The 26,458-nt window shown below is 38.2% G+C and overlaps 1 protein-coding gene across 1 annotated transcript; it reads left to right on the top strand.

The window, feature by feature from the left end:
* Window positions 1–327: 327 nt before the first annotated feature.
* On the top strand, window positions 328–25,614 carry LOC124774997 (splicing factor U2AF 50 kDa subunit). The gene is made up of 11 exons (XM_047249750.1): window positions 328–497; window positions 10,054–10,198; window positions 10,482–10,594; window positions 10,670–10,797; window positions 10,876–10,992; window positions 11,149–11,287; window positions 12,668–12,750; window positions 15,295–15,417; window positions 24,349–24,507; window positions 24,719–24,883; window positions 25,130–25,614. The coding sequence occupies exons 1-11, from the start codon at window positions 476–478 to the stop codon at window positions 25,259–25,261; spliced, it is 1,326 nt and encodes a 441-aa protein (XP_047105706.1). The 5' UTR covers window positions 328–475; the 3' UTR covers window positions 25,262–25,614.
* Window positions 25,615–26,458: the final 844 nt, after the last annotated feature.

Below are 26,458 nucleotides of genomic sequence, written 5' to 3'. Positions count from 1 at the left end.
AACTCGTGGTTAGTGTATTCCTCGGTTAGTTATCCCTGGATTTAGCTCTAGATTGTCCATAGTCTTGTAGGCTAAATGATGTGCTACAAATTTAAAATGTCGTCACTGTAGCTCTCTTAAGGAGTCTCTCAGTGTAGAATGGACAGAAACACTATATTCTAAACTGTCTTTATCATTCGATACAGGATTTTTACGTTAAATTTCGACGTTTATGTTATACGGCAATAGTGTGACTGGTTTGTTGAGCATCTGAGCGTTTCTGATTTCAGAGATAGCTGTTGAGAATACACAGGAAACAATTCGATCGAACTAGCCAAGTGGCGCCTCCAGCCATCTTATTTCCGGTTTCGTGCGTCCATTTGCCGGGTTGGAGGTCTTGGACGCTGAGGTAGCTCTTGTCGTTGGGAAGTGTAGTATGTTTTTGCGCAGTCACATTTGAGCATCAATCTCTTTATTTGAGTAACCGTCTTTGAAAATGGGCGAAGAAAATAAAGGCGGTAAGTTTCTGCTATTAAATATGCCTCATCGTTTTTCATTTATAAAGATGGCTACTTGTTCCATGAATTACGCGTAAATTATCTGCTTGCTTTGTAGCTATATTTTTAAGCAATAAGATTACAACTGCATACTGCCCTTTTTTAAATCTGAACTGTTGAGTTGAAATAGTCTTTGAAGGGAAGCTAATATGAAATGCCGTCGAAATGTTTGGGGATGATTGTGTTAGTTTAATTACCGCTAATACATAAAATTTGTGAAATTAATATTTTGGTATTTTGTAGACCCATCCTGTTAAAGTTGTATGTTGTGGAGGGACCCGAAAATTTTGATAAGTTACTGTTGAGACCTTGAGCTGGGGTTGTGCCGTAATGTAATATTAGATTCTATAAAATTCAAAATGTAGTATGTTCGGATAATACGGTAACAGCTTTAAAGTTGCTTCTGCTGGTTTACCAAATCGTAGAATTCTTGCCTGTAGCATATAGTGTACCAAGAGAAAGGTTCTTGAAATTGTAAAAAGGTCTGTTTCATGTTTTGGTATTTATAAGGAAGTAGATTTATGTATTACTGTGGCATTTGCTGTAAAGCTTAAAGAATTACTAGATGGTGACTCTTTTTTTTTTTCCATCGAGTTAAGTTTTACAGATTGCATCTCAATACTTTATCATTTCCCCAATCAACGTTTTTTCCAGAATGTTGATTATAATAGAGGGAAAAATAAAGTGATGTATAGAAACATGTTTGTTAGCTATCAGGCAACAAAGTAAGACCACGTGGACAATTCTTTCTCTGTAAGAGGAGTTCTAGATGTACACTGATTTACATTTGTGGAGAGAGAAATCAGCAGTGCATAGACAAAGATGGGAAACTCCCAAGCAGGAATATGCTGTCTAGTGATGAACATTGGCACATGCGCGTCAACTGATCCATCATTGTTGTTTGGTGTTGGTTGCGTGTTCTACGTGGCTTTTGCCAAACATGGTGGAATGATCTCAAATGTGCATCTGATAAAGACAGTAAGTTAGTGCCCCAAAATTAATGAAACTGTTGAATGCTTAACTATCTTGATACTTTCGTTGTTATTGATGGCAAACTAATAGAAATGGTGAGGGTATTCAAGATAGAATTCTGCTATTTAGTGATGAAAAACTTAGTGTAATATTGGACCCAATGAGAAACTTAAATGCAAGACTGATGTGCATTGTAGCCCGATGTCTTGGTTCAGTTGAAAAGTGTCCCATGGATCATTTTGGTTAGCTAGGGTTTGGATTTTCATTCACTATCAAATTGTAAACCTTGTGAATTCATGCAGTATATCAGTGAACCCACGGAACGAGGCAGCAGAAACTATAAAAACTTGGTGTATCACAATTCAGTTATATATTTTCTTTGAAAACAATGCAAAACAACAAATTTCTCTAAACTTTCTTCCTTATTCATATGTTTGCAAGGCAAGCCACGCTAGTAACTCCAAAAGTGTCCACAACTCGAAACTTAAGGAGGGGGGAGAGATTAGGTGGCAATAACTTAAGGATTTGCAGCAGAAGGAAGTAAACAAATGTTAAACTTGTGTTAATTCATGATATTTTTAACTCTTAAAGCTGGCAATATCGATCTAGGTATGCCAACTGGTTAAAATAGGTTGTCGTGGCAGAGCTACATCTTTCAGGATCTGTAAATGAGGATTCATGGGTGGATATTTCAAGAATACATACCAGTGATAGGAAAGGTCAGCATATGTTTATCAATATGCTGTCACAGTTATCAAACCCTTGGACTGAAGTTTACAATGGGCCACTCATATTCAGATGTTGACAACTCCTGTATGTGTATGGTTGGGTGAACATTTATACTCTACCCTTTATTTAAATTCATTGGTGTGAAGTATATTGACTTTTACCTACATCTAGTGAACTGAGCTAGGGTGCCTCAGCTAACATGTTTACGAACCAACAATTTGTGAAATTACTCGTATTCAGCATGTTTGGCATAATTCATATAACGTAATAAAAGGTGCTCTCATGCAAATTATTGCACTGTATGTGCTGAGGCCAGAAATAATTCTTTAAAATGTATGAATTCATTCAGTTACATTGATGAAATCAATGAAATATGCATATTCTCCCCAAGGGGTCAAAGCATGCATTTGTGTGGAAATCAAAGGTATGGGAATAATTTAAGTTGGTAAAGCAAATGAACTTGAAAGTCTCTTTGGGTTTGCTACCAGATCCTAAAATCAACTTGAGTGCTCTCCTGAAGATAGTGAACAGCAGGATCGCTGAAGTATTGAACAGTTGATTTTAGGATCTGGCAACAAACCCGAAGAGACTGAAGACTTATTACACCTTTGAAAGCCTGTGAAGAACTTGACTGCTACATATAGTGGTAACAGGTGTGTCTGCAGTATAGGCTTTGCTTACGTTCTTGCCATCTTTAATAAATACACTTTCTGTCATAACTAGAAATGCGTTAAATTCGGTAAACTTTCGTTAGCTAATATACTTGAGGGTTTTGATACATTTTCTGTACAGAAAAAGGGTGATCCACTACAAAACTTTTCTCTAGTATCGGAAACTAGGACTCTAGTACAGCCTATACAACAGGATAGCCAGATTCGGTGTGCTGTTAGGTTCAGTCTGGCCGTGGAAGGAATTAGTGGCACCCATGTTGTACTCCGCCTATGACATTCACCATTCTGTTAATTTTATTCTAGTTTGGCTTTGTTTATAACAAATTTATAAGTTCAAGTAATTCAGACTTTTAAACTTTTTAAAGTGAAGAAAGAAATGGTGACTTCATTTTAGTGTCACAGAAGCAACTCATGGCCATGTGATACATAATATTTCTGGACAAATATTAAAAAAAAAATGTGCTAATAGTGTCTGTGAAAATTAACATACTAAATTTTGAACACACTAAGGACCTGCTTATGGCCAAACATCACAAAGATACTCTTAAATTCCGCGTCAATTGTGATTGCCTGTCTCATTTTTTCTTGTATTAACATTAGCAAATAATTCTTGTCTATTGTCGGTGTATTGTAACCCTGCAACTCTTAATATTAAAACTATTTTATAATGTAATTGCTGCAGTGAGTTACTTTTATTGTTTATTTTTCCATGACATTTCAAAATGCATGGCACCCCATTTTCACATGTTTACACTTATTTGTGTGTGTTCCTTTACTAATGGCATTGCAGAATTTTGTAGTGGAAGTTTTTAAGGCTGCAATTGTGAAACATAAGGCAGTTCATGACCCGGGAATTAATGTAAATGTTGTCGGCTACTATAAGAGTTGGCTCCAATACAAACAAGGAAGGAGAGAAGTTATGATGGCTGGTGGCAGGAATCCAAAATGACTTGCACATAATACTTTAAAGTTAAGACTACTTTATTTCTAAAAAAAGAATATTAACTTATCCTTGTGAGATGGTTTGATGTTCTCCTTTGTCTCCGACGTGCAATTACATTTACGCTTTGTTACTATGTGCAGAACACAGGCGAAGTATCATCTTCCTATTACTTGGTATTGATGCTTTTGATGTCTGCAGCCAAACTGGGCCCAACCAGTATGGGTGGCTGGTTAACTCCGGTTAAGCCAACTTTGGCATGGGTTGCTGAAGAATCTCACTGGAGGTATGGCACTGCGTGCTCTTTCCATTGGTGCATGGGTCAGCACCTTCCTGATTTCGTTTCATAGTGCTGGTCGGTGTGCAGTCGATGCTTCATGACTGCACAGTAAACATTTGAAGATGCGGTGAACATAAAATGAATTTTGAAACACAATTTGTTGGCATTGTGTATCAGGGAAGGGGTGACATTTGCATTGTTTTGTAACTCCATAAATGTTGTCATGGGCGCCATAGCTTTTACTTTGAGCTAGGGGCACTGCTGTCATGTCACACTACGACCTGGCCCACAAACTCACATAAGTATGTGAATCAGGTTGCCCATGCCTGCTTTAATCCCTTGAAATTTTCTAAGATAGGGAGTTCTCTTTAATGAAGTGTTGCAGAAGTGTAGTTTAACATTTTTTACATATTGATAAGATTCTGGAGTACCTCTTCATCGGCATCAGTTTAAGGGCATTTCTTGTTTCCAGTCATTGAAAGGCATCTATTCAGATATCATCAAATATCTCTTGTTAAAAAGACATCCTGTAAAAACTTTGGTGTTATGGGTACTCAGATCACATATTGTACAAAAGACGGTGTGGTGCTAGCTGTTATAACAGATTAATCAAAGGACTTTGAAAGTATAACAAGGGCATTATGTTCTATGAGACAAATGATTGATATTGACAGATCACACAGGCAGATTAACGATGTTGCTGGTCTTGGCTTACGGCGTCGCATGCCAGGCCACTATACTAAGGCTACAGACAAACCTCGACAACATGCCAGTTGTATTTAGTATTAGATATGCCAGAATAAGAGGTGTTTCGTTATTTTTGTAGTAGAAGTGCAAACAATTTTTACAGTCTAGGAGAACATTCAGAATTTTTTGTTACCGTATTTACTCGAATCTAAGCCGCACTTGAATCTAAGCCGCACCTGAAAAATGAGACTCGAAATCAAGAAAAAAAAAATTCCCGAATCTAAGCTGCACCTGAAATTTGAGACTTTAAATTCAAGCAGAGGGATAAGTTTTAGGCCACACCTCCAAATCGAAACAAAGTTGGTCCATTGTAATATGAGACACAATTTAGGTCGAATAAATGACGATACAGCTGCAGTAGTTAGGTTCAAGTCGTAAGCTTAGCAGTTAAGCTTTACCAGGTAGCCATTGCTATGCGTCAGGCGCCCCGTACGTATTTATACGGGTACCCTTCCTTTTTCACGTGCTTCATCTGGTTTGAATTGACTGCTTATTTTTCTTTGATCTGATAAGTGCCGTTATCTTTGTTATTGGTGTTTGTCACTCTAAGCTGAAAATGCATTACTGTACTGTGTCCTGCATTGTTTGTCGCATTCTGCTAATGAGTGTTTACGGCCTGTCGCTGCTCACGGCATGGCTTGTGTTTAAAAAGAGAGAGGAATCATCTCATTAGCGAAACAATGGCAAGAGACTGCTATTTGTTGTTACTTACAGTGCTACTTTCTTTGATAATGATCAACAAATAATAGGCTGCATATGATAGAAAATGTTCTGAATGAGAGTTTAGCGAAAATTTTCTCCGTTTGAAAATCTTTGCAGACGCCTCTTTAGTGCATTATGTTCTGCACAGAAATTAGTCATCTTAGATTTAAAAATCTAGTCAATTGGCGTGCTTCAATTATGACTGTATCACTATTAGGCATAAGAATAATACCAATATAAACATGACATGATATGTATATTCTTCCGCGTTTGCTGTTGTCTCACTCTAGTTTCGTAGTTTATTAGGACGACAGGATTTAAATGAGATAGCAGCAAACATGAAAGAATACATGGCAAAATGTTTATATTTGTATTATTCTTATGGTGAAGAGAATACTGCATGTGATTCACAATTCATAAAAGTTCCTATTAGCAACCATCTCTTCTCACAGATAGGAAAAAATTCAGAATGTAGAGTTGACCATATTGGCGAACATCCCAAACAGTATTGCCAGTCGGATTTTCGTAGTACATTGAAATGCTGCTACATTTGAAGATGAATAATACGGAATTTGTATTTACTTCGTTGGATAATGTATGAAAATGCAGTGGTCGAAACTTGGGGCGGAGAAAAAGCTCGTCTTCCACTTTTTTATTTAATTTTTTTACTGACGCAGAGGTTTTGGCGCCAGTATTTATCTTTGTGCCTGTAAAGCATGCCTGTGTAGCACTACATATATTAGACGGCAGAAGTTAGTTGTGGTTGCACCTATCAACATTTTTCAGAACTTTCGCTTACTTTGCACTCGATTCTAAGCCACAGGCGGTTTTTTGGATTACAAAAATTGGAAAAAAAGTGCGGCTTAGATTCGAGTAAATATGGTAATTCTATAATTACAGGCTGAATGTCAGTATGTTTACAGTTATCTGGAAAGTACTTGCAATGAGATGACTGTCAGTCTGCTTTCAAATAGTTTTCTTCTGCACTGCTTCCTGTCATGTGTATAATTAAATTTCCCACTCATTCTCCCACAATGCCTGCTTTTTCAGCTGCCTCAGTGATGACAGTTTCAGGTCTCACAGGTCACATTGACAGTTTCACAGTGGTGTAAGATTCACAAATAATCCTTTTCATTTTTGTTTGGAATAACATTATTTATTTGCATCCATACACCTTCAGTTGTTGGGAAAAAAGCGAGATTCCATTCTTATGACTTTTAGGGAACTCATCAATTATGTATGTTGAAGACCGTAATTTTCATGCTACGGTTTCAAGGAATTCAGCCTTCAAGTCTTCTGAGATCCACATCTACTTTTCAGCTGCAGTTTGTGCTACCAAAGTTAGTGACCAGTTGTGAATAATGTGATACAGGGCATTATCCATAACAAGCACTGATCACCTTGTCAAATTTGTAATAAGCGATGTGTCTAACCACTTCTGAAAAACTATACTGCTCATATTGTCTTGGTCATCACCTGTCTTTTCCAAACAAATCATTAATGGACAGTTTGGCACAAAACTGTCATGCACGTGCATGTAAAACTGTAAATTCCCCACCATTTCCAGCAGGCACTGCCATTGTCTCCATGGGTGTTCATCACTCCAGCCTCTACATAATGAATGGCTGGCATTTGGCATTATTCAGTCTCATCTAGCCACATTACTCATGATCTTGCACAGAAAATCAGTCATGCGGCACCATCTGTCCTTTCAATTAACATTTTACGTCTACTAAACACTGGATACATGAAGCCTGTCTTTGAGCACTGTACGCAGTGAAAATTTGCTGCCTTTGGAAGATTCTTTCAGAAGTGATGAACAATTTAGTGTGGTGTGTTCTGCTTTGTTATAGTATATGAATGACAGTCTCTTTGAAGTTGTCGCAAGCTGTCACTTGCATCATCTTTGGCTGCTTATTTCCTGGTGTTCTTGGTATCAAAGCTTCCTCTGCAACCTAACAGGAAATAATGGCTCATCTTTTGTTCTCTTTCTCATAGTAGTCCCTTACTGAACACACACATTCACAAGTCTGGCTGTATTTTTCTTCTTCAGTTTCACTTCATCTCTGGTTAGCACAAATTGTTACACTGGATGAGGGTTGAAATGAAGCAAAGTTAATAAACACCAAAAATGAAGTATACTACAAACTTAAGATGTCTAGCTAGACAAATGACAGCAGTGGTTACAAGCAAGGCACTCATTAGTACATTTCAGGCAAGTGCGTCAGGTTTGCAGTGTGGCATTGTGGTTCATGGTATCTGCTCAAGTGCTTTCAGCCATTGGATGGCTTCCTGTGGTTGACAGGCAGCAAAACAATGTTGCTGAGCTGTCAGAACCAATGACTCATCTAACAGATTGTAGGCGGGACATTAACTCTGTAGGTTTTATTTTGTGTGTCTTATTGTAACTAATTTTCTTTCTGCACTCCAAAACAAGTCTTCTTGTTCCAGACAGAATGTAGTGCATTTGTCTTGAAATTTGATGTCCCAGCTTATTAGTGTTGCTCTAAGTACGAGGACGGTTCAGAAAGTAACCTCCGATTGGTCACAGTGCGGGTTGTGGGGGGAGTAGCGACGCCATCTGTGCGTTCACGCACTCAACAGGTCATTCGGCATCAAGCCGTGGTCGAGTGAACGTCGTACCTGCGCTAGTTTAGTTTTTGTGGCAGTTTGAAATGTGTGCTGCAATAGAAAACCCCGCCAAATGTGAAGTGCGTGCTGTCATAAGGTTTTTTACAGCCAAAGGATATTCTGCAGCAGCTATTCATCGTGAGCTTTGTGCCGTGTACGGACCAAGAGTTATGAGTGAAGGAGTTGTCCGTGAATGGGTACGTTTATTTAAAAGTGGACGAGAAAACGTTCATGAAGAAGAGAGGAGTGGTAGACCATCATTGGTGACTGACGAACTCGTTCAGACAGTTAATGCAAAAGTTCGTGAAAGTCGACGTTTCTCAATGTCGGAGTTGTCTACTGGTTTTCCACAGATTTCTAAGACACTCTTGTACGAGATAGTGACAGCAAGATTGGGTTACCGTAAGTTCTGTGCACGATGGGTGCCCAAAATTCTTACCGACCACCACAAAACTCAAAGAATGGCCTCTGCATTAGACTTTCTGTCACGTTATGAGGACGATGAAGAACCATTGTTAAACAGAATCGTGACCGGTGACGAAACCTGGATTAAGTACGTGAACCCTGAGACAAAAGAACAATCAAAGATGTGGGCACATTCAAATTCGCCTACCAAACCAAGAAAAGCCTCGCAAGATTTTTCTGCCAGAAAACTGATGGCAACGGTGTTTTGGGATGCCAAAGGGGTGTTGTTGGTTGAATTCATGGAACGTGGTATGACCATTAATCAAGACGTGTACTGTGAAACAATAAAAAAGTTACGACGGGCTATACAGAACAAACGCCGTGGTATGCTGACTTCCGGTATCGTTTTTTTGCTCGCAGAACAACGGCCCTTCTTGAGTCCTTCAAGTGGGACGTTATCAACCATCCACCTTACAGCCCAGACCTGGCGCCAAGTAATTATCACCTCTTCATGCATTTGAAGAAATGGCTCGGGTCACAGCGGTTTGATGACGACGAAGAGCTCAAAGATGCGGTCACAGGCTGGCTCCAGGCACAAGTGGGTGATTTTTATGCAGAAGGAATTTCAAAGCTTGTGAGGAGATACGATAAGTGCCTCAATCACTATGGAGACTATGTAGAAAAATAGTGCAAAGATGTAGTTGTAAGATGTATATATGAAAATATTTTTATTTAACTTGGTGTATTTTTTTAAATCAACCGGAGGTTACTTCCTGAACGGCCCTCGTATAATAGTAATTAGAGCATTCTCACTACTCATTTATGGTGGGCTTCGTGTTTGGCTTCAGAATGGTGGATAATTTGATATTATGATAGCCTGACTTTTAATAATTTGTCACAAGTACAGTGAACACTATTAAATTACTTATCACAATTTTTCAGAAGGTAATATTTACCTGAAATCAAAGAATTTGGAAGAAACTTGTAGAAACAACTTTTTAAAAAACTATTTGCTTCTGTAGTCATGGCATTCTTTTCTTTCCCAAAACCTATGTATGAGGCCTTCATTTGTTCAGTCAGTCCTAACTACTTTAGTTACTATGGGATTAAATTTTATATTTCAGATAGGAAATGCTTACACACACACACACACACACACACACACACAGGTTTGAGTGCTGCATATCAGGAATTAAAGCTTTTGTCAGCGTGAAATTGTCTATATGATGATTATTCGCACATGCGCGTCATCTGATCCATCAGTATTGTTTGGTTTTGGGTGTGTGTTTTACATAACCATTACTAAATAAGGTGGAATGATCTCATTGTGCATCTGATAAAGACATCAAATTGGTACATGCATAAAAAGTGAAAACAAATGAAGTATATTTTTAAACTTTCAAGGAAATAGTTCATATGACTTGTGCTTATGCTTTTCAGAGAGAGACAGGGACAAAGACAGAGATAGAGATAAGGATAGACGAAGAAGATCAAGATCTAGAGAGCACCGAAAGAGGTCCCGATCAAGAAGCCGTGGTAGACGGTCTCGCAGCAGAGATAAACGTGACAGGGATAGACGGAGCAGGTATGCACCTTCTGTTACTTTAGTACTACTCCCATAGCTCAAATAAAATATAAATAAAATTCCCATTGACTGTGGGGGAGGGGGAGTACAATATTGCTTGTGTGCAACCAGTCAAGCTTTAAAGGATGTGTATTCACCTACAAAACACGTTAACTCGAGGAGGACATAGTGTTCAAAACTGAAATTGCCTGGCCCAAACTAGTCCAATCATTGAAACATCTTATCAGTTATTTTAAGCAATGGGTATATCTTAGCAGGTGATAATTAAATTGTTACTGCACAGGTCACCCAGCAAAAAAGAGAAACGGTCAAGACGGAGGAAACCATCTTTATATTGGGATGTACCTCCACCAGGCTTTGAGCACATTACACCCCTCCAATACAAGGCGATGCAAGGTAAGCTTGGCTTAAAAATTGGGTCTGAAAGTATTATGTTAGCTCACTCTAAAAATTTTTAATTTTATTTTGTAGCTGCTGGCCAGATTCCAGCTAATATAGTAGCTGACACACCTCAAGCAGCAGTGCCTGTGGTTGGTTCAACAATTACTCGCCAAGCTCGTCGTCTGTATGTTGGCAATATTCCATTTGGGGTCACTGAGGTAATTTTAGTTGAAATTTCAAAATTTGGCTTTGCAGTGTCTTTGGTATTGTTTATTAATGCTTTTTTATGTTTGTAGGAAGAAATGATGGAATTTTTTAACCAGCAGATGCACCTTTCTGGTCTTGCTCAAGCAGCAGGAAATCCAGTTTTAGCTTGTCAGATTAACTTGGACAAGAATTTTGCATTTCTAGAGGTGAGTACTACTGTAATGAAGTCTGGTTAATTTATATTTTAAGATGATATGAATAGTAGTACTCTGTAGCAGATAGTAAATATTATATAACTGTATTAAATAATTTCCAAAATAATATAGTATTAAGTATAATTTTTTGCAATTCTTTTTTTACAGTTTCGGTCAATAGATGAGACCACACAGGCAATGGCCTTTGATGGAATAAATTTCAAAGGTCAAAGTTTAAAGATTAGAAGGCCCCATGACTACCAACCAATGCCAGGGATGTCAGAGAATCCATCAGTTAACGTTCCTGGTATGCTTGAGTTCTATGCTAAAATACATCTTCAGAGCTCACTAGCATTTCCTTTTAATAGTTTTCTTGTGCTTGAATACACAAGTATGTTTATAAAAGGTAACCTCTTTGCCACTGTGATTTTTGAGGAGTCACCATTTTAATTTAAAAAAGCGGTGGTTTTGCTGTTACTCATAGCTAGCAGTGGTACAGTGGTTAATAAAAGGACAGTGCTGTGAGCTGTACAGTAGGACAATCGGATTTGGATATAAAAATTCTGCTGAAGGTGAAACAAAACAAAGATAGTCTAAAGTACGTTAACTAATAATTGAGTGTTTGAAAGCTGAGAGACTTACTTTTAGAGAGATTACATATACAACTGATGTCTTCGAACAACATATTGTGTTTAACATCAGAACTTCATAAGTGTTTCATTTCATGTCCCTGCACTACCCCCTCATAATATTTTTCTTCTGTACTGTATGTCCACAAATCTCTTATTTCAGTCGTCAAATTGTTTTCCTTTACATTGGTCACTTCATCATCTTCCTATTTAATAAAATTTCATCTGCCCACTTCAGTAGTCTTGTGTAATAGTGACTTGGATAAAATAGAAGTAAATATGAGAATTTTTTTCTATTTCTTTTGGTGTCTTGTTAACACTTTCCCAATTTAATATATTGTAAATTGTATCCAAAAATATAATAAAAATATTCATAAATAGCAGTATCCATATTCCTAAGCATGTTCCCATAAGGGTCGTTACAAATTTTACATTATCAGGCCCTCACTTCATTATTTCTGTGTTCTCATTTGTTCATTTTTGAAGTGGTGTTTCAATCAATGTTAAGAAAATTGCAGCATATGTGATTTATGTATATTTTGGTAGAGGAAAGTCCTGTATGTTGTGTGATGTGATCTTTTTGTTTATTTACAATACATGGTCATGCTGTACTGCATTTTAGATTCTACTTAAATGTAAGATCAGTTCCCAGAGTTTCTTTTCATGTCCCTGCTTTGCCATTTCGTAATATTTAAAACATTGATTTGCTAAGTTGAAACTCGTTGATACCATTTGTGACCTGAGGGTGAAATATATAATTTCGCAAGGCAGTCACAGTTCTTCTGCAAGGCAGTAAGCCTAGTCTGTGTAATGGAGGAAGCTTGTGATCCTTATTGCTGAAGTAGATAGATGTATGAAATTGCCGTGCAATGTTAACTGGTATTAATGTGGTTTTTAAATTTTTGTAACTAGTAATATTAGGTTAATAATTGTACTTTGTTTCTGTTTCACCTGTCCCAAATAAGATTGTTCTATTGTCACACTATATTTAGTATAGTCTCTTGGTCAGCTATGAAGCAGTGTTTTGCCACTAAGGTGTTGTCTTGTGTATTGCTTAGCAGGCGTGATTAGCACGGTAGTCCCGGATTCACCGCACAAGATCTTCATTGGTGGCCTTCCCAATTACTTAAATGAGGATCAGGTATGGACAGACATTTTTGCTTTCCTGATAAATGTATCAACAAATATTCTTAAATTAGCTGAGCTTGAAATGTTTCTTTAATTTTAGTTGAAACCATAAATGTTAAGCTAACAAAAGCATATATAACAAGATATTAATTTTGATTCTTGAGTCTTTATGAAGGTTGATGAAAACCATTTCATGTAAATGCTAGTGTAAAGTATTTTAGAATTGTTTCTTAAAATGTTTACTTTTACTTTGTTTATGAGAATTTGAACTGTTATCAACCTTGTTGGAAGAGATTGTTTAAATTGCTTGTCTGTACAGTTGTCAGTTTTTAGCAAAATGGTTTTCTCTAATCTTTTTGTAAGTAGTTGGTCCTCTTCGAGTGTCACACTTCATTGAATGTTTAACATTTGGATACTGTTTTGACAACGTTAAGTTTTAGACCCATGAAAGGACCATTGGAAGAGCAAACAGTTTTGCTGCAGAATTCTTGTTTGTATTGTTGATGATCTATGCCGAGAGATGTTGGGTCTTCATAGTGCAAAGTGCCTTAATGAAGTTATGTGATGTATTAATTGATAGCTTGGGGCAGTGCATGTAATCTGGAGTTTTAAGATCATGTAGCTGCTAATTTCCTGTCTTCATGTGTAATTTTTTTTCTACCATCATTGAGTACTGTGTTGTGATCCCTCACTGCCCCAAGTTCATATATCCCAGGTGAGTACAAATTTACAGTACAGAATCCATTTTGCTTGACGTCATTATTGCCCAGCGTTGGTGAGATTTTTGTTATGCTGCTGTCTGCATTTAGAGCAGTGTTGTGTACGGTTTCCATCACAATTCTTCGTGGGGAAACCTTATCATTCGAAATCCATTTTGTTTGCTATTGAACTATATAGTTGTGTATTGGTACATGGTAACACAGCAGCAGTTACTGGAGATAAGGAATGGAATAATATGGATTGCTGCTGGGCTCTTCATTCGTTTTAACTATTTTATCATGCTGATACTTCAAGCCCCTCAGTCTTTAACCTTGATCTTGGTCAGAAAAACTCTGCATCTTTTGCACAAGATTCTCATTATTTTGCAGGTTGATGAAAAACTGAACGAGAGGCAAAATACTTTTTCAGCAAAATGATATTGTAGCTCTCCAGATTTGTTTCATTTTTTTTCCAGGCCAGTGATGTTAAACCTAACATTTTCTTTCAGAACTGTTTTGTGGCCTATTACATTAATGAAATATAGGCCTTCCAGGTAAACACCTGTGGCAGTTTTCAGGATACTTTATTATTTGTATAAAGTTTTATGAATTTCAGCAGTACTTTTCTTCCCATTTTGACGTTGACACGTCTGCATTTTTTCCAGCAATTACATGTGTGTGTTTGGTGCGTACTTAACAGTACAGTGATGTGGATGTTAAATTTTCCTGGTCTGTCAAGGATATAAATTTGTCACTTTCATAATGTAAATTTGTTTGATATTTTTCCTTCTGTATTAGGAATAATATTGGGGTTATATATTTCAGTTTAACAAACCTTGTATTATTCTTGGTACGAGAAAATTGGCCAGTATGTTACATCCATGTACCCATATGTCTAAGTAGCACTGAAACATTTACATGTATTAGTTCATATTATATAGATAATTATAATTTAAGAGTTTCGTCGATGTTTGAAGTTATTTTTGTAAAAAAAACTCGGATACTCATCTATGCCTCTGCTTTCTTCCCCCCTTCTGTCGTAGCTAAGGTTTCGCGGGTAGTAAGACCCATCCTTTGCTTGTCGATAATATGAGAGAGCTACAAACACGCACAAACACATTATGGGATCATGAAAGGCAAGTTTTCTAAAACATTTTATGTTTTGGGGGAACTAGAATTTTCCAGCCCCCATTGTGGAACTCATGACAACATTATGGTATGTATGTTTAGTTTTGTGTGTGGTTCATTGTGACAAGTGTTTAGGTAAAAATAAAGTGATTGGTTGGATAGGCACATGAAATGTGCCACAAGTTTGTCATTTAGCAGCTGGTACTTCATATGAAACCCATGTGGGCTACTAATAAAACTTGTCACAATGCAACCTTAAAATTTTATCTTTCAGTCCATGGCTGCAGCTGGTACAGGTGGGTGGTTTAGTTAATAAGTTTTTGTTATTGATTGCATTGTGTTTTATGGGAACATAATTTTATATGAAGTAGTTTTAATGAGTGAAGATCAATAAAAATAAAGCATGTTAACAGTTTGAGATTTGCATTCATTTCTTATTCTTAAAATTTATTTTGATCATTTTACTATTTGCACTTCATGCAACTTTACTAAAAGCGATGGGGAAGGGATATCATTTTGAAAATTATTATTTTATTCAGTTCCAAATTTATTATATAATTGTAATATCACAAACATCCATGATTTTGTTAACTGTGAATTTATATTGCTATTTTCATTCAGAGGTCACTTGCTCAATGTAGTGTTAATTCAGTATAAAATGTTTAATAATTCATGGGTGTTTAAAGTGTTGCAACAAATATTTTTGCTAATGTTAATATCTCCATTTTCAGGTTAAAGAGTTACTTATGTCCTTTGGACAGTTACGTGCTTTCAACCTTGTGAAGGACTCAGCCACAGGGTTAAGCAAAGGCTATGCCTTTTGTGAATATGCTGATGTGACAATGACTGACCAGGTATGTCTGCAGTGACATTGACATTTAATATCACTGTATCAAGTAACTGATAGTGATTTGCCATTGTTGTTTACTGTATGTGACACAGCTTTTAAGTGGAGTCTAACAGTTTAAGTTGGATTAAACTAATTGCATAATAGATATTAGAAAAAATGTGACACTTCAGTGCCACGCTGACATTAACCCTTTGCATCTAAACAAAAATAATTTTTTTTTATTAAAAGATTTTGTGTTGACTTACAGACAAATCCAACAATTTTATTATGAAATTCTACTAAATTTTGTGATCTCCAAAATCATTAGGTTGCTAAGAGAATTGAGATTTACTGTATTATATCAGTATGCACTTGACTTGTGAGATTTATCACATGTTCAAATGTTATGAAGATAGCACATCAGTTTATCATGATCTACTCGCATTTGCATCCAAGTAAATATATCTAAACTGATCTTTATGTTAATCTTTGGCTACAAATATATGTGGTGTTCCTGCATGTTGTCAGAGACTGCTTTCCCACCTTTCATTAGGTCACTGCCTCACTCTTCCCTTACCTTGGAACCCAGCTTCTTTAGCCCATCTGTTATACATTCTTCTGGCATCAGGACTTTCCCATCTTACTACCACAGTCGTCTTCTACTCTGGTTATTTACTTGGAATCCCTGCCTATTTTCAACATTTGACTCGGGGGGGGGGGGGGGGGGCGGCGCTTGATATCACATTGTTGAAGCACCAAAGACACATTTTTGAATATTTCCCTCATATTGATGGTACACACTTGTAATCGTAAACTTTACATTTCACACACTTTAAAAGCTTAGTTTGGAAAACTTATCAGAATCACTCCGGGCCATCGGGTATTTTACTTTTGCTGTCTATACAGTTATCTGAAATACTAAACCTTAGTTGGTTCTGTAGTTTCATTGTCAAGATTCAGATAGGGTGAATGACGTTTAATTCGTTTTAATAACATATGTAAGTGTTGTTCTTCCGTTTTCTATTATTTGAGCACATATTCCAGGGACACTTTAATGTAGCAGATCTAGGAAGCCTGGGGTAGTGGAAGGGGGTGGGAGATTGAAAGGGTTGAACTACAGTTGTGTAAGATACCAGTACAAGTGGGCATGTGCTATCACGTTTTGACACTCCCAAATCTGGCAAGCAGTTGTGCAGTAGCTGTTGAAGACTTTGAGTATTCTACTTTGCTGTGTGTTGTGTGTTGATTTTTTGTGTCTTATTTTGTAATGAGTAGAGACGAGTCCTGGTCCATCACTGGGCTCGTGTGTGTCTCACCAGAAGGGATTGACGACCATTTTGATGGATTGAAGACCATTGTGACCATATGTCTGCCTGCATTTGCAATTCTCCTCTCCCATTTAAACTAGTGGCCAACTGCCACATTAGTGTTCGCATTTTACCAAACAATTTCTATCTGATCAAGGAGCTCTTGAAATAGTTTGTTGCTAATATACAGTTTTTCTACAAATTTATTCTGGTAATATTACCTGTTATGTAAAGAAAATACATAAAACACATGGGTGACCTATATTTTGTCTTTGATTGAAAGAATATTGTCCCACAAGATATCCTAAGAAATACAAAATGTTACAATAGCACCACAACTTTCTGACTTGGATCCAAATAGACCTTCAGCAAAGCAACTGTAGCTTTAAGAACATTGGATGTGGCATTCAGATATTGACCAACACAGTAAAACAGAGTTACCATTTGCAGACATTGTCTTCACATAGGATGATTAAAATAAGCAGCTCTGCACATGGTTGATGGCATAATTGACTTCTACTTGAAAAATTTATTAAATCTGTTTTCAGTACAATTAAATATCAAAATTCCATGTGATTTAATGAATTTATAACACAGTTTGTTTCATTACACCAGTTGTCTTGCTTATTATTATAAAAGAAAGTTGCTCACTGGCTGTGTGCTACTTCTTGCACTTATGTCTCTTTCTTTGTAGAGCATTTGTGTAACCTGAACCAACTGATTTTTATAGAGTTTTGAGAACCCTGAACCTTTCAGATTGTAAGCAGTACTAAGAGATTGTGGATTTATTATTAATGTTCTGCACTCAAAAGTTAGCCTGCATGTGTCCCATTGGTCACTAATTGCTTTATAATGTGACAAACTTTATAAGGGTACTAGTCACCAAATCCAAGGTGTTCGATAAGTCGCATGTACCCACCGGGTCATGCTAAATACCGAGAACCTCAGGGAGCTCATTTGTGTAAACACATGAGCTTGGTGAGTTTTCAGGAACTGGGGACTGGTCAGTGTTTCCAGACCTGTCACTGTATGCTCTGGGAATGCTTCGACAACCACCATACAGTGCTGCAGTGGGATGTTGTGTGCCACAGGTATGGAGGATTTTGGCTTAACTGCCTGGATCACAAGAATGATAAAAATCTCTCTATAAAACACTGCATGATCTCAAGGTGTGCTATGTGCTGATGAAATGATGGCTGTTGAAGAGGGACAGTCTTTGAGGGGTAACCTGTGAGGAATCTGCTACACCTAAGTTGTATAAGGCTTGCCCATGCAGTTGGAACTCTATTGAGGTGGACCCTAGCTGCCTGTGGGAACACCAGGGCAAATATAATCAATACTTCCAGTCCCAACATGATGGGTGTGTTGTCTGGGAATTCTCACAATTACTCACCCAAATGAATGAGGGAGGCTAGTCCTGATAATCAAATTGTACTTAGTACTGGGGCTCATGGAGTTTCAAATTTTGTGATCAAGAGGAAGGAGGGGACATTTGAAAAAGTGCCCCCCTCCTGTATTCATCAAGTATTGGAAGGACTTGCTGGTATCTTGGCATATTAAATGTTGGCAAATTGGTTCCTTATTGATTGAGGATAACAGGCAAAGCAGGTGCAACTTCTTAGGAAGTCATAAAATTGGGTTACAATGATATAATTGTCCAGTTGTCTAACTCACTAGTCAAGCACGGGTGTGGTCACATGCTGTGATATTATGGACATAGACATCTCGGAACTCGATACGGAGCAAATGATGCGAAGGCATAATGGCAAAATTCATTGTGATCTTCAATTCTCCAGCACTACCTAACACATAATGGCAGGGTTCCTCAGAGTTAAGGTTAAGCTTTATGTACCTAACCATAGACATACCAGCAATTTGACCCTAAAATTCCAAGTTGCTGAGGTTGAAGTGACCTTTAGGAAATGTGGAAAGGCAGCCCATGATTCTCTGTATCCAGCTGTGGGAGCCACCCCGCCTGGAACCAAGACTGCCCCATTTTTGCTGAGGAATGCAAAATTCAGGAAGGTGGATGACATAAGCAGAAGCCAAGCTTCTGTGGAACCTGTTGAAAAGATTGACATTGAAATGCAAATGACATCCAGCAGCAGCTCCTTTTGCATGCCAAAGCAAAGTGGGCATAGTGAACCATGCGATTATGACAGGAGAGACTGGTGACATTTTCAGTGAGCATCGAGAAGACCCCCCAACAGCAAAGTACCTGTCAATGTCCCCTGTCCCCCAACATATTCGAAGGGAGTCACAACATTTGAGTCAAAAGCTGTCCCAGGCACCATTCTGACACATTTGACGGGTGAGGACATCATAGGAGGATGCCTTGTCACCAGACCCAGGCAGCCACTCCCGTCCCCCTCACTCTACAGGTTCCTCACCACTCAAGCACCAGGATACCAGTATATCAAAGGCGCTCTGCTGAAGTGGCTCCCTTACTCCAGTAGAAAATGAATGACTACAGAATTTGTATGGAGGAATTGAAATTCCTTATACAGGGTAGACCTTTGTGTGTCTTGTCTAAGAGACTCATTGTAAACAGACTAACATGACTATGCTTGCAGGCTGTTCTCACAACAGAGAAGACTACCTTGCTGGTGACAGGGTGAAAGGTGGGGTAGCAATGTTTGGCACATTTTGCTCCTTGCCTGTGCCTTTAACCACATCACAACAAATTTCTGTTTGGATAGTCTTACCATGTTGTAAGAGTCTGTTGACAGTGAGACCCACATACACATTCTTGAACAACTGCCCTCTCCCATTCTCCTTGGAGGGTAGTGCACAGATTACTGTGGGGACTAACACATTTTGCCCCAGGTGTTGAATACTTGAGATTCTGTCACAAACTAGACAACATATTGATGGATGTGGGTCGAGCTATACATTTTAGCACTGTTGTGTTCTCTCTACAACCATGGACCTCTCCTTCTGCTCACCTGCCTTGCAGACAATGCTCAATAGGGAGTGGATGATGACCTTCATGGTAACAATCATTACCATGTCTGGATCCATCTGCCACGTGGAGCAGATCCTGACAGGAAGCTGCCAAGATGTTACTTCGGAAAGGCTGACTAGGTGCTGTACAAGCAGTTAGCTGTTTTCAAGCATTGTGGAGGTTTCTGGAATGGGTGGGTCACATTACAGATTTGAATCGCCATACCACTGACACATCCATCCCAAAGTCCAAGGCAACACCTAGGAGGCAGCCTGTTGTTTGGTGGAATGATGAATGTCTTTTTGCAGTTAGGGGACAAGAGGGGGGCTATACGAAGCTTAAATTAGTGGCCTACAGACACGAATTTTTCAACTTTTCAAATGGCGAGGGCAAAGGTAAGCAGAATGATTAGAGTAAGCAGAGGTCTTTAGCAAGAGTTCCTAAACTCAATCAGTAGGTCCACACCCACAAGTAAAGTGGCTAGGGCATCCTGTCAGGTAGACCGTTCGCCTGGTGCAGGTCTTTTGAGCTGACGCCACTTCGGCGACCTGCGCGTCGATGGAGATGAAATGATGACAACATAACACCCAGTCCCTGAGTGGAGAAAATCTCCGACCCAACCGGGAATCGAACCTGGGACCTTAAGATTGACATTCTGTCACGCTGACCACTCAGCTACTGAGGGCGGACAGTAAAGTATAGCAAGCCATCAGGAGGATCTCAAGGTGGAACTCAGGTCTGCCAGTCCTGAGAGCAGGTGTGCCGTAACTTCAAGGAATGTTGCTCAGACAATTGCTGAATCTTATAAGACTATTAGGACCAATTCTACTCAGGATCCAACTTTTTGTCCTTGTCTGGAGATGCAGGAAAGGGTTGGCTGTGGTCTCCAACCACCAAATTTAGGACTGTAGCCAGCCTTTCTCTTTGTGGGAACTGAAATTCCATCCATAGTCAGTAGTTTGTGGTAATGGACCCGGTCATCAGCTGACAGTGTGCAGAACAGTGAAACAGTTTGACTCACGGTTGGAGCAAATCCTCTTTCTGCTCTTTAATGATATTTGGACGACATGTAACTTTTCCAACTCATGGAAAGTGACTTAATCCAGATATTAAAACCAGGGAAGGATCAGACTAACCCCTGTAGTGATCATAGCACTAGTCTTCTAAGCTGCATAGGAAAGACTGGTCAATTGGTGCCTATTATGGGTTCTCAAAACTAAGTCCCTACTATGTCACCCTCAGTGTGGTTTCAGGTGGTGTCACTCCACACTTGATAAAGTGACACTGCTCAAAGCAGCAATTCAGTAAGCTTTCCTCTTTATGCAACACCTTATCAACGTCCAATTTAGTTTGAAAAAGGTTTGTGATACATCACTACCTGGAGGAAAATTTATTTGTTGCAGCTCTATCAATGTGTCTTCAGTGGATAACTACCCACTGTCATAAACTCATTCCTCTCAGACAGGTATTTTCAGTACAAAGTTGGGAATGTCCTACCATACTGTTTTAAGGAACATTGTTCCTAGTTTGTGGATGACTTCTCCGTCTTCTGTGCATGCTCGAACCTTTCAAGCTACTCGGTAATTGCATTTGACAATAAAGTGAGTGGAGGAATGGTCTAACACTATAGGTTTTAAATTCCTGTTTATTGTAATGACTTCTGGAATTTTACCTGTTTTGAAACTGGGGATACTGTTCTCACTTTTAAGGAAAAAATGAAGTGTCTTGGCCTCACTTAAAATGAGAGGTTATTGTGGCTGCCACACGATAAAGAACTAACACTAAAATAATGTAAGGCTTTAAACATCTTAAAGGGGAATGTGCAGAGCCTGTGCAGTTAATGTTAAGTTAGCAAAGTTTATGTATCTCAGTCTCTGGAGGCAGTGAAGATAAAACAATCTAAAAACATGTCCGTGTTATTTGCTACTGAAGCAGAATTACAGAGATGAGATACAAAAGAACAAGGTATATAAATTTTTAGAAGTATGCAACTCTTGTCATCAAAACATGTACATATAAGTTCATAGATTCATACCTATTCAAATTGCTACTGAGATTCTGCTTCAGTAGGTACAGTGTTATCATAAAACAAGCCACAAAGTTAAATGTGGCTACCAAAGTAGTTTTCTATATATAAAGTACAAAAAAGTCATTTTGAAAAATCAGCAGTTCCAAATGCTGATAACTGGCTTATATTTTTAAATTAAGGCCGAAAAACACCCAGTAGCATAATCAGGATCATCGTCTTTGCCAACCTCCTTCTCTAAAAGATTATTTGTTCAGGTTGATCTTGAACTCTGCTGCATGCTGTGTCTTGGCGAGTCTCTACTTGTCTTATAATTTCAACCCATTTATAGTAAAACAGCCTGGAATGTTTTAATAAGGGGTAAAATTTTTAATTTATTAAATTAATTTTAATTTAATAAGGGGTAAAATTGTCCCCATGTTTTCAACATTAAATGTTAATACAGAATCACTAACTCCCTCCTTCAGTGTATTTAACCCTACAAACACATTTTTTGTCCAGATAATATTATCAGGATTCTGTGTTTGCCCATGTATAAAAATCAGAGGTGGTATGAGTGTATTAGGTTCCCATAAATTTCAAACAATGTAAAACTCAGGATGGAATGTAGCAATATTATGAGAAGGAAAGTTGCTACTCACCATATAGCAGGGTTGCTTCATCGCAGATAGGCACAAGTAAAAGACACACAATTATAGCTTTCAGCCGTTACGGCCTTTGTCAACAATAGACAAACATATGCACAAACCCCGCACACTCATGCAAACGCAACTCTTACAAGACTGCAGTCTCAGTCAACTGGCGCACAACGAAGTTCTGCAGGGAAGTAGCGGAAAAGGAGAAAAATAAAAAGAACTGGGTGTGGTGTTGGAATAACGGCTGCGTAGTGCCAGGGTGGAAACGGGGGAAGGGCTGGATGGGTGAAGACAGTGACTAACAAAGGTTAGTCATATGTGCGAGTCGTGTTTGTGTGTGTGGGTGTGTGCGTATGTCTGTCTATTGTTGACCTTCATTAGTCACTGTCATCAACCATCCAGCCCCTTCCCTGTTCCCATCCAGCACTACTTCCCACCATACTATCCCTTCCCCTCTCCACTCCAAACCTCCTCTGTACTCCCACCCAGTCGTCACTCCCATCATGCACTGGTGCTGCTGCCCGCAGTCTGGTTTCAATTGCCTTAGGCTACAGTCGTGCGTGTGTGGGTGGGTGTGCGCATATGTCTGTCTATTGTTGACGAAGGCCTAAATGGCCGAATGTTATAATGATGTCTTTTTGTTGTGCCTATCTGTGACTCAGCGTCCCTGATATATGGTGTGTAGCAATATTATTCCCATAAATTTGTTTGATGGCTTCCATAACAGCTTCAGGAATGGAGTTCTAATGTTCAACACACACTTCCTGGAACTTTAGTCTATTGGAATTTACACTATGATTCATGTCCAGATGGGGAAAGTGAATGTATCAGTTTTCTGTCGGTTGAGAGTTTGTGAAAGTATGAAGCCAAGACTGCTTTCTTCATGCTTTCCAAATCATTTACATTATTCCTGAAGGTTATTCTATAATACTGCTGAAGCTGATGTATTTTTTGTCAGTTGACCCTCAGTGACTTTTCCATCTGACAGTATGTTGGTGCAAAAAGTTTCTTTTAATTTTCTGAGGCCTGTTCCCATCCTCTTTTCTACATGCCCAACTCTCTCCAATTTCTTTGTATTCACATTTTCATATGGATTTGATTCAACAACAGTCTTACAGGCTTTAGAATTGTATTTAAAGAGAATTTAGCATGGATAGGTGTAAACAGGTGGATTTTATTGGCTGCTGTGTCATGTTCTTTGGTATTGCCCTCAGGGTAGGGCTCCCAGAGCAGTTTTCAGTATATTATATGGTATTGTTTGCCATCCAGAGCAGATGACAGATGTTGCAAGAATTGCAGAACACTCACTTGCAAACATGGAAAAGAAAATAATTTTCTACTGGGTCCAAGGCTTATAGGAATCCAAGGAAATGAATTCACTTATGTGACCACCTAGGAGGCTCATGGATTGTGCTGCAGGGTTTTATATCCTTTGTGATCCAAAAGACCCTGTGTTGATGGCAGGCTCAGTGGCTGGAAGTGTAGAATAAGAAGCTACTTCCAGTCAAACCTTAAGAGCAACCCTGGCTTATCACCTTCGTACCACAAAGAGCTGAAGTAGTAACCCTTACTACACTTAAAGTAGCATATTGCTTTTGACAGTTAGCTTTCTTCTAAGTCGTGAGGAGCCCATAATGTCAGTCACCCAGCTACAATTTTTTCCCTTTTGTCTTTCATGGTGTCTTAGCCTTGATTTTTATCTGGTTATTATGCAGTGTTTTGTATGACTTCGATTGCTCATTCTAACTCTGTAGTGATTGTTTTCACTGATTGTGTGAGGATACCACATGGATTTATATTTTTTTTATTGTTTTTCACCTGCCTCATTATTCTAACCAGGTGTGACTAAGATTTACCAATTTCAGTTGGTTATTAAAATTATCAGTAACCATTGAATTTGAAAACTAGTACTGTACTTGCACTGTTGAAATGCTTTCTTACACACTTGTTAGCAGTGTTGGATGCTTCCATAAAAGTTAAAATGTTTCAAACACAGTTTTTACTTTAATTCTAATGGGAAACAATGTTGTTTCTTGTATTTCAGGCTATAGCTGGACTAAATGGCATGCAGTTAGGTGATAAGAAATTGATTGTGCAACGAGCAAGTGTAGGTGCAAAGAATGCACAGATAGGACAGCAAGCCCCTGTTCAAATCCAAGTTCCAGGTTTGACAATGGTAGGAGGTGCTGGACCTGCTACCGAAGTGAGTATCCTTGAACATATTAGGAAATTAATTTTTGCTGTTGTAGAATAAAAAGTACAAATTAATTGATCATTTTTGTTTTGCCTTGGAAATGTGAAGTGTTGCCATAGAGTTCATTAAATAGTGGTCGGTGAAATACATTAATTACTGGAGTAAATAATACAGCTAGGTACATTATTTTCTGTAGCTAATGTTACATTTTGCTTTCTAGGTCCTCTGTCTGCTCAATATGGTCACTCCAGAAGAACTTCGGGATGAGGAAGAGTATGAAGATATTCTTGAGGATATAAAAGAAGAGTGTAACAAATATGGAGTTGTGAGATCGGTGGAAATTCCAAGGCCTATTGAAGGTGTAGATGTACCAGGATGTGGAAAGGTACATGTAATTGTTAGTTTTGTGAAAACAGTGAAGCATAATGTGTTATTTATTGCATGTTGTGATGACAGATATTGACAGAAAACTTTTTGCTGATTTAATTGGCTTAATCTTTTCTGAACATGCATAATTCCATGTTTACATTACATTAAACATGTGAAAATTTGATAACTATATGCTTCATTAGTGTGAAACCAAATTCTGATGTTATACTAATATCCTTTGTTACTTTGATTCTTGTTGCAGGTTTTTGTGGAATTCAATTCAATTATAGATTGTCAAAAGGCCCAGCAGTCACTGACTGGCCGAAAGTTCAACAACCGTGTTGTGGTGACGTCTTACTTTGACCCAGATAAATATCATCGCAGAGAATTTTAATGTAAACAAAACTAAATAGCCTCTCTTGATGTGTATGGCATTGGCTAGAATGTCCACATGGAATATGGACAGCCACTGCACTTGGGTAATCATACTTGGCTGCTGAAGCATAGTATCATGTTCTGTAACCATTACTATCAGAACTTTTTAAAGGGCAGCCTTGATTTGATATGGGGAAGTTGCAGTTATTTTTTGAAATCTGAGACATGTACACCAGTATTTCATTTTTGCGCATCTTCAGTTAAGACTATATGCTAAAATGAAATCATTTTGTTCTTAATTTAGTAAGAACTATCTGGCCTGCATTTTTTGTTACTTTCCCTTGTGTAAATAAAGAGTAATTTACCACCTCACTTTGTCTCTTTCCTTATTTGTCTGTCTACTAGGTTCTCCTATGTTAGACTGAAACCAAATACAGTTTAACCCCACTTTCATGTTCCTGGAATCAATGTTTTCCCACCTTTACGACACTTTTTATCGTTCCGTCACATCTCCGATGTCCACAATGATAGTTTGCACCCAGTTTTGCGTCATAGTTTGCGTGTGTGTGGTTTTCTACATAACTGAGGTGGCGCAGTACCTGGTAATCTCAAAAAGATGACTCCAGCGCATGCACATATTTGCACTTAACAAGAAATAATTCTCAAAGTGCGTCATTAAGCATGACAAAATATGTAACTACTGCAGTATTTCATTATTTAAATAATGAATGACAGCTGCAGGCTTTCCAAAAACATTGTTTACGACGTTTGAAATTGTCAAATGTTTCTACTTCCCAGACATTTTCCAATTCCAGTTACATCAGTGGTTTTTATTAGATGATAAGTCCCTGACAAGTCTTTTGATACCTGTTATGTACATATATCATACATAAAGTGTGAAAAGGCAAGGGGAATCCAGTACGTAACTTTTATAGTTTAAAGTGTTATCTCCCATATTTTACATTTTCCCACATTTTACACCACTTTCTTTTATGTCGCTTGAAAAGTGTAAAAGTGGGCTTTCAATGTAGTACAAATGTGATTTAGTTCGACAATTCTTTCAAACTATGGGTATGTGTTTGTTGACTCTATAGTTAACAATGCACCACCAATTACATGAAGCACTAATTTTAAACTGAACTTTTGACAGTTAAACACTCTATGGTACATATTGCTGTCTGGTTTTTCTGAAAAGTTCGTTAGCCATTTTGCAATG

This window comes from Schistocerca piceifrons, chromosome 2 (genome assembly GCF_021461385.2).
Source record: "Schistocerca piceifrons isolate TAMUIC-IGC-003096 chromosome 2, iqSchPice1.1, whole genome shotgun sequence".
NCBI classification, from domain to species: domain Eukaryota; kingdom Metazoa; phylum Arthropoda; class Insecta; order Orthoptera; family Acrididae; genus Schistocerca; species Schistocerca piceifrons.
The sequence above is the reverse complement of the archived record's forward strand: the minus strand, read 5'-3'. Positions and strand labels throughout refer to the sequence as shown.